At 45.8% G+C, this 9257-nt stretch overlaps 1 protein-coding gene across 1 annotated transcript; it reads left to right on the forward strand.

Annotated features, from left to right (window-relative positions):
- Window positions 1-774: 774 nt before the first annotated feature.
- LOC130120465 (hemopexin-like) lies at window positions 775-8488 on the forward strand. The gene is made up of 10 exons (XM_056289013.1): window positions 775-899; window positions 1195-1214; window positions 2403-2492; window positions 3202-3359; window positions 4163-4316; window positions 4727-4939; window positions 5229-5324; window positions 6241-6371; window positions 6593-6740; window positions 7937-8488. Exons 1-10 carry the CDS (start codon window positions 844-846, stop codon window positions 8167-8169), a joined length of 1299 nt encoding a protein of 432 aa, XP_056144988.1. The 5' UTR covers window positions 775-843; the 3' UTR covers window positions 8170-8488.
- Window positions 8489-9257: the final 769 nt, after the last annotated feature.

Genomic DNA, 9257 nt, shown 5'->3' on the forward strand with positions numbered 1-9257 from the left:
TTTGCTGCTTCCCCTGGTTTAGTCGCCTTTTGGTGCAGGAGTGGGCGGTAGGGTTGCCAATGTGCAGCGTGAGCGATGATATCGTTCTGTTTATTCTTCCAGAATCTTCTCCTTCCAACCCACATGGGAACACACACAGTATCATGCACATATTGCATGATTGAATGCAAAAACATGTTTGATGCACGATGCACAATGATACAAATGTCTTAAATGTTGGTTGCATTTGTATAGAAATCACCTTGTTTCACTCTCAGGCCAAAGAATCCTGTGATTATTACACAGTATTGTTGCATCCTTTTATATCAGCAGCGGAAAACTGAAATCTTGCAAGAGATTTGTGAGCAGGGGTGATTTTAATTTTAATTAACTGATGCCTGACCCTTGCAGTAATATTAAAATGTTTTCATAGTGTAGCATGACATATGACATTAGAATGAGTGCAAGTTAGAGTATGCACCATCAAGGTGTTCATCCATCCATTGCCTGATTGTCTTGCAGTTTGTTTTGATTTCATTATGAAAAATGTATGCTAAAACTTAAATACCTGCCTGTCTGAGTGAGCCAAGGGACACATCTATTGATTAGATTAACTTTGTGAAATGGTGTGTGTGTGTGTGTGTGCGAGAGAGACGTGGGGTGGGGTGGGGGGTGCTGTTGATTCTTTGAAATGGCTCATCGATTCACCTTGAACATCAGTTGCCTTAACCAGTCTATCACATGAGGGACGAGGTCTTGATCTGTAACACGTGCAGCTGGGGTATAAATGGCTGCTGCAGCAGTAGCCGGGGTACCTTTACCCAGACCTCTCCAGTTTTCCCTGGGCCTACTGGACTGCTCACCATGAAGCTTCTCTCCCAGACTCTGTGTCTGGCCTTGGCTCTCAGCCTGGCTGCTGCGTGAGTAAACTTGACCCTACGTCTCATTGTGTTTAGATCATCATAGAGAGGAGTTGCTTTTGTTAAAAACATTGCAGTCGTGCAGCTATAGCTTATGTGAATATGCATGCTTTGGTCATTTTAAAGTCAAAGTGACTTTCAAGTCATTTTTAATAATCTTTCATCTTTGATTACCTGTTTAATAATGTACAAAAGTGCAATCCACATAATAATGCGAATGCTCAAGCAGCTTCTATTGTATCTCCTGCAACAAAGAGATCTGAAACGGTATTTTTTTTCCTCTCTTCTTATCCAGGCACCATCATGATTCTGAGGGTGAGTTGTAAAGATTATTGCTAATATAGAATGTCACAGTAAAGCTAATTGATCTATTCACAAAACAGCGTTTTACCTGTTCTGCTGACCTTGCTTCATTTGTTAGTTTCTCAGTGACTGAGTTTTACTGCACCTATGATATGGGGTGGGCATGGCTCAGGAGGTGGAGCGGGTTGTCCCAGGAATCGGAAGGTTCCTGGTGCGATCCCCAGCTCCTCCAGAGAGCATGTTGAAGTGTCCTTGAGCAAGACACTGAACCCCTAACTGTCTCCTAATGAGCAGGTTGGCGCCTTGCATGGCAGCCTCCACCATCAGTGTGTGAATGTGTGTGAATGGGTGAATGTGAGGCATACACTGTTAAGTGCCTTGAGTGGTCAGTAGAGTAGAAAAGCGCTATATGCAGTCCATTGTACTGTATTTGAGTCACATTGTAACAAACATGGAACTCCTCTTCTTTCTTTTTAAGAAACGATATCACTTTTAACATACTACCAGTATAACTTTTGCACCTGTGTTATGTCTCAAGAAATTCTATGTATGATGGTTAAATCAATGCAGGTGCACGGGAATAAAATCAAAATCAACACAGAAAAGTGAACTTGTGTTACCCCCCGATTTGAAACAGAGCTGTATGTAAACATGTCTCTCTCTCACTTAGCAAACATTGCATAACTACATGAGCACCAAGCTAAAAGTAATGCTACTGAACTGGCCCTCTGTTTTTCAAATATTTGTCTGGAGTCAACTACTTATCTCGGTTTTACACAGAGTATGTACAAGTGCGTAAATAGTTACATAGTGTCGTCCTACTTATATTTAATTACTACACATGGAGATATGCAGCAATGCCCATTATCTGTATTTTTACAATACACACTTATACCTTTGTGGAGGTGTGGTTGAGACTGAACATTCATTGCAATGGACTCAAGCTATATGGGAAGAACTGTTGGGCGACTACTAAATAATACAATACTTTTGAGATGAATACGGGGCACAATAATACCGAGTGGTACATGAAAAGCATCGAGGTTCATCTCTGAGTCATCCCTTTTACCTCCTTTTACCATGTTGCATGCGAGATAAAGGTGAAAATCTTACAGTTTACACCTTTTAATACGGTCTATGCAAGCAACCCATCTGGCCAACTGTCTTCGTTGTGTGAAATAAGGTTGCCGATGTGTTTAGGTCATGCCAGGGCTGTCATCGACCGTTGCGAAGGGGTTGAGATGGACGCCGTGTCTGTGAACGAGGAGGGAATCCCCTACTTTTTCAAGGGTAAATTGGCTTACACCTTCACACATTTATGCCTTTGTCAGCTTAACTCATGCCATGACAGTTTTGCATTCATCAAGAGAAAAATAAGACCAACAAATCTACATGCACATCACTATGTCAACAGGCCACTGAAGACAGCGACACAATGGCCGCTGTAGTTATAATATGTTCTGTATTCATTCTCTAGAAAAATTCAACTCGGCGTCCGGGTGGCATAGCAGTCTATTCCGTTGCCTACCAACACGAGGATCGCTGGTTCCAATCCTCGTGTTACCCCCGGCTTGGTAGGGCGTCCCTACAGACACAATTGGCCATGCCTGCGGGTGGGAAGCCGGGTGTGGGTATGTGCCCTGGTCGCTGCACTAGTGATTCCTCTGGTCAGCCGGGGCGCCTGTTCACGGGGGAGGGGGAACTGGGGGGAATAGCGTGATCCTTCCACACGCTACGTCCTCCTGGCGAAACTCCTCACTGTCAGGTGAAAAGAAGTGGCTGGTGACTCCATATGTATTGGAGGAGGCATGTGGTAGTCTGCAGCCTTCCCCAGATCAGCAGAGGGGGTGAAGCAGCGACCAGGACGGCTCGGAAGAGTGGGGTAATTGGCCGGATACAATTGGGGAGAAAAAGGGGGGGAAAAATCCAACACACTAGCTGAAGAAATTAATTTGTCAAATGTGTGTGTTTGTGTGTGTGTGTGTACACATCTGGTCAGGTGATCATCTGTTCAAGGGCTTCCATGGCAAAGCTGAGCTGTCCAATGAGTCCTTCACTGAACTGGATGAGTACCACCACTTTGGCCATGTAGATGCTGCTTTCCACATGCACTTTGAAGACAGCCCCTCCGACCACGACCACATGTTCCTCTTCTTGGTAAAGCCCCATACAGAAAATGTTGCAACTGTAAAGTTGAGGGGGGCGTCCGGGTAGCGTAGCGGTCTGTTCCGTTGCCTACCGACACATTGATAGATGGTTCGAATCCCCGTGTTACCTCTGGCTCTCTCAGGTGTCCCTACAGACACAATTGGCCATGTCTGGGAAGCCGGATGTGGGTATGTCTCCTGGTCGCTGCACTGGGACTGGGGGGGGGGAATAGTGTGATCCTCCCATGTGCTACATCCCCCTGGTGAAACTCCTCACTGTCAGGTGAAAAGAAGCGGCTGGCGACTCCACATGTATCGGAGGAGGCATGTGGTAGTCTGCAGCCCTCCCTGGATTGGCAGAGGGGGCGGAACAGTGACCAGGACGGCTCGGAAAATAGGATAATTGGGCCAAGTGCAATTGGGGGGGGGGGGGGGATTGTTAAGTTGATTTCATTTCTATATTTTCTCGAGTGAGTTGCCGTGTTATTTTATATTTCAAAGTAACTCACCGGGAATAAAGCTTACATTTCTTTCATGGTAACCTTACCAACGACCTCCTGACTTTAAAGTTCCAGCTTTCTCCCTCTCATTTTTTCAGTATCCCATAATGCATAATTCTCTGAACACTTGTAATTTTTTAACTTGAATCTAAAAGTATATATTGTGACCATGTGTAGTCCGTGTATTGTATTCGTCACAAGTTTGTGCTTTGTCTTGCTATGCACCGACCGACCACAGCAAATTCATAGCCTGCATGAATGGACTGTAACTTGTCATTTAAACTGACACTGGTTCGATCATTCATTGATCCAGGACCACAAGGTGTTCAGCTACTACCAACACAAGCTGGAGGATGGATACCCCAAGGACATCTCCGAGGTTTTCCCTGGAATCCCCAACCATCTGGACGCCGCTGTTGAGTGCCCCAAGCCAGAGTGTGATGAAGACTCTGTCATCTTCTTCAAGGGTTTGTGCCTTTACTCGGGTTTTCCCAACTCAATGCAAATAACTTTTCATATGGTCATCTCATACAAGAACTGTGTGGTAGCGAGAGGGTTGTTTTCTCCAAATATATGCCACTAAAGGCTTACTAGGTCAACCCTGATTAACTCATACACTGATGGTGTAATTTGTCTGTTGAAATTCAGTGTTTCTACAGTATGCTCCCTACAAATACTTTATGTGTATTGTGTATGTCCTGTAAAGCTCTTCCTCTCTTTCTATGTTCAGATGCTGGCCTACATCAGCCTGTTCTGCGGCCTTTTTGCTTAGTGCCTCAACTCACCATGGCTAACTCCAAACATGAACTGTAATTTAACCAGATAAAAACAAAATGGTTCCAATTCTCCATCCAACACTGTGCCTTCTTCCTCACAGATGATGACATCTTCCACTACAATGTCCGGACAAAGGCGGTGGAAGAGAAAGAGTTCAAATCGATGCCCAACTGCACCTCTGCTTTCCGCTTCATGGATCACTATTACTGCTTCCATGGCCACCAGTTCTCCAAGTTTGACCCCAAGAATGGAGAGGTGCACGGAAGATACCCCAAGGAAGCCCGCGACTACTTCATGAAGTGCTCCAAGTTTGGTGAGTAACGGAGAAGGGATCCTTGTGTGCGTGTGTGTGTGTGTGTGTGTGTGTAGATAAAATCAGAACACACCTGTGTGTTTCAGTGATTTCATGTGATTTTTGTGATTTCATGTTCTCCTTGATTTGTCCATGTGCATGCTTGTACAAGATGTGTTTGAACAAAAACAAAATATAGCTGGATCCACAATTCACTGTTTTGAGACCATGCTAGAAGCTGAACAGGCCTTTAGTATCCAATAACATGCGTTAAACGCCAGCCGTATGTGTGACCATGCATGCTGTGTAGGAAATGACAGTGACCATGTGGAGAGAGAGCGCTGCAGCCGTGTGCATCTGGATGCCATCACATCTGACAGTGAAGGAAACATCTATGCCTTCAGAGGTGAGGTCTGACACCACAACTCAAACTCCAAACACTTGTTTTCTGTTGCTTTTGCATTGGGACAAACACATTACCAACTATAGTTGAAAACAAAATCGCAATATTTCCAAAGGTGCTCTTTTCCTAAAAAAACCTATCGAAATCAATGGCGTGGCGGTCTATCCCGTTGCTGACCAACCTCCGGCTTGGTCGGGCATCCCTACACAGACACAATTGGCCCGTGTCTGCGGGTGGAAAGCCAGATGTGGTTCTGTTTCCTGGTCGCTGCACCAGTGCCTCCTCTGGTCGGTCGGGGTGCTTGTTCGGGGGGGAGGGGGAACTGGGGGGAATAGCGTGATCCTCCCATGTGCTACGTCCCTCTGGCGAAGCTCCTCATGGTCAGTCGAAAAGAAGCGGCTAGCGACTCCACATGTATGGGAGGAGGCATGTGGTAGTCTGCAGCCCTCCCCGGATCAGCAGAGGGGGTGGAGCAGCGACCGGAACGGCTTGGAAAATAGGGTAATTGGCCAAGTACATCTGGGGAGAAAAAGGGGAGGGCATCATCAAAGTAAATCCTAATATTCTCTAAAAAGAGATAAAAGAGATTTAAAATCTAACTTGGAATTAAAAAAACATTAGAACATTTCATTTTACAGCGGTGGTCATTAACAAAATCATACTACAGGCTAACCTCCTCTCTTAGCTGTCACAGTGACTGCTGGTGTAATTTTCAATCTCTCATCTCGTAGAAAGAGGGGATCCTATAAAAACAAACAGTTTGGATACCTGCCAGGAGTGGTAGATAGGACAGAAAATACACCTCTCATAGCTGCGGCTGAAATGTACCAGCATTTGGCCAGCAAGCCCTTTTAATTTTCCACTCCGGCTGGGATCTTCAACATTGGCAAACCCTCTTATTCATTCCTCTGTCTCTCAGGCCATCACTTCATCTCCAAAGATGAGCGCAATGACACCCTGGTGGCCGACACCATTGAGAGTGCCTTCAACGAGCTGCACAGCGAGGTGGATGCTGTCTTCTCCTATGAGGACCGCATTTACATAATCATAGTAAGCTAAGGAATGGCTCGTGTGCAGTCAAAATGGCCGCACATGCACAGCCTCTCTCTCTCTCTCTCTCTCTCTCTCTCTCTCTCTCTCTCTCTCTCTCTCTCTCTCTCTCTCTCTCTCTCTCACACACACACATACACACACATAGTACACACACTTGAATACGCAAAGATTTGGTCAGTACTCACTTCTCTGGACTTAACCTTTCCTCCGTACCCCAGTGTGTCCAGGTGTTTGTCTACAAAATTGGTACACCCCACACCCTTCTGGAGGGCTTCCCCAAGCCTGTGAAGGAGGTTCTGGGCATTGAGGGTCCCATCAATGCTGCATTCGTGTGTCAAGATCATCACATCGTTCACATCATCAAAGGTACATAACCGGACAATACTCAAAGTATCACACAACAGCATTTGATTGAGTGGCTGCACGAAGATGGAGAGTAAAAAAGAAAGCTTTATATGCCCCCTATTTGATGCAGTAAACACAGTAAAGAAACAAGAAACAAACAAACAAAAAAAAAACATAAGAAAGATCATGTCTTTGTGAAGAATTACTCTTATTATTTATCTTTTTCAGTATCCTGCAAAGTAATAAACACTCAAAAAAGAAAATTAGATTTATACAGAGCACACTAGACAATGTTCTATTTTTCTGCAAATTTTATTCAAAACATTTCATCACTGTGATCAGCTTCATTGCACAAGCATTTCCATGCATCTTGAATATACGACATTTTAGTACTGAACAAACCGTAACTTATTACCTTTTTTTTTTTTACAATAAGTATTTTTCCAACTGACACTTAATTGCATTTTCAATCTTGATTAAAACAAATAGCAAGTTACATCTCTGCATTTCTAAATTGCACTGCACTGAACACTACATCTCTCATATTGTGATGCATACCAGGTCAAAGCTGCTCCTAGAGATGATGAGCCTTGTACGCCTTTAGAAATGGATCTCTCAGGCTCTGAGAAACCCTCCATACTTGCAGAAACCAACAGAAATCCTCTTTACTGTGATTTACTTTATTATCATACAGGAAAAGATTAAAAGTAACAATTCAGATGTTAAAATGTGTTACATTTTAACATCCATCTAACGGGCGTCCGGGTGGCGTGGCAGTCTATTCCATTGCCTACCAACACAGGGGTCACCGGTTCGAATCCACGTGTTACCTCCGGCTTGGTCAGGCGTCCCTACAGACACAATTGGCCGTGTCTGCGGGTGGGAAGCCGGATGTGGGTATGTGTTCTGGTCGCTGCACAAGCGCCTCCTCTGGTTGGTCAGGGTGCCTGTTCAGGGGGAGAAATAGTGTGATCCTCTCACGTGCTGCGTCCCCCTGGCGAAACACCTCACTGTCAGGTGAAAAGAAGCGGCTGGCGACTCCACATGTATCGGAGGAGGCCTGTGGTAGTCTGCAGCCCTCCCCGGATCGGCAAGAGGGGGTGGAGCATCAACCGGGACGGCTTGGACGAGTGGGGTATTGGCCGGATACAATTGGGAGGGGGAAAAAAAAGGGGGGGGGGACAACTATCTAACATCTATCCTCTGCCTCCTCTCAGGTGGGAAGGTCTTCGATGTGGACATGAAGGCCAGTCCCCACGTCGTCAGCAATGAGCGCCCTTTGTCTCCTCTCTTCAAGAAGGTGGACGCCGCCATGTGTGGTCCTGATGGTGTTAGGGTGATTGTGGGCAACCATTTCTACCACTATGAAAGCACAATGACTATGATTGCTTCCCGGATGCTGCCTGAGCAGCACAGGGTGTCTCAGGAGCTCTTTGGCTGTGACCACTAGAGGCTCAGTGGGGTTGAGGGCGAAAAATGGCCCACACAGTGCTATGAAACATAGCCACAACAACAACATGTGTCAGGCATTCAACATCTAGCCACCAGACCCACTTCCTGAATGCAGTGAGAGAACATTTTCTTAAAAGTTGTTGTTGCCATCACAGCTTCCCGTCTGCAATGCCCTACCTCCAAATCACTCTTCCTCTTTCTCAAATGCACCATCCCGTTGGACCCCCCCCCCCAAGTGTGCGAAGGATTGGATGAAGGCACACTACACATTTTCTCAGCACATTTTTCCACTTGTCAATAAAAACAACAACACAAAACATGTGATCTTTTGCATCATCTTTTTTTTCACTTCCAGTTATTGGATGAAAGTAGCAAGTGTTTGTCAGACGATGTTAAGCCTCCCCTTCAGTACCTCAATCAATGGGAGCATTTCATCTCAACGTAGAATTGTGTTTGTTATACCTGGTTAGGTAGTGTTATGCCCGAGTCTGACTTGTATGGTTAAGCACTAGCAGTTACTGTGCCTTTAAGAAGGGCAGGGGGCAGTGTGAATTAGGGCAAGACGAAAAGTGTCGTGACTTGATGTTGGTTAAGTAAAAGTTATAAACGTGGCTCCCGGTGTGGTCATTGACTGAACATCATATTTGGCGAACGAGGATGGCTGGCTTCGTTCTGTCGCCACCGCCACCTTTTCTACCCGTTGCCGGTGACCCAGCTGTTCTCCGGGACCGATGGATGTCGTCGTTCGATGACTATTTACTGGCTCTGGAGCATTCGGATTTAGCAGCAGCTAGGAAGTGTGCGCTCTTACGGCACTGCCTCGGTCAGGAGGGGCAACGTATTTTCGCTACACTCTCGGTGGCGGATTACACCTACGCTGCGGCTACCAACGCGCTACAGCCCGCATGCACCGGTTTGAGTTTCGTCAGAGAGCCCAGAAGTCTGGTGAGTCAGTGGGCCAGTTCGTCTCTGCCTTACGTGGGCTAGCAAAGCATTGTGACTTCGAGGCTTTGGAGGATGGACTTAGAGTTGATCAGCTAATAAAGAAAACGTCTTGTGCTCGGCTGATGGAAAGACTGTAACCAT

The sequence above is a fragment of the Lampris incognitus genome, chromosome 11, assembly GCF_029633865.1.
Source record: "Lampris incognitus isolate fLamInc1 chromosome 11, fLamInc1.hap2, whole genome shotgun sequence".
NCBI classification, from domain to species: domain Eukaryota; kingdom Metazoa; phylum Chordata; class Actinopteri; order Lampriformes; family Lampridae; genus Lampris; species Lampris incognitus.

Bases quoted from the DNA above. Each gene is read 5' to 3' on its own strand.
- LOC130120465 (XM_056289013.1), top strand. From the start codon at position 844: ATGAAGCTTCTCTCCCAGACTCTGTGTCTGGCCTTGGCTCTCAGCCTG. The intron at 900-1,194 runs GTGAGTAAACTT...CTTCTTATCCAG, and splicing joins GCTCTCAGCCTGGCTGCTGC to GCACCATCATGATTCTGAGG. The intron at 6,741-7,936 runs GTACATAACCGG...GCCTCCTCTCAG, and splicing joins CATCGTTCACATCATCAAAG to GTGGGAAGGTCTTCGATGTG.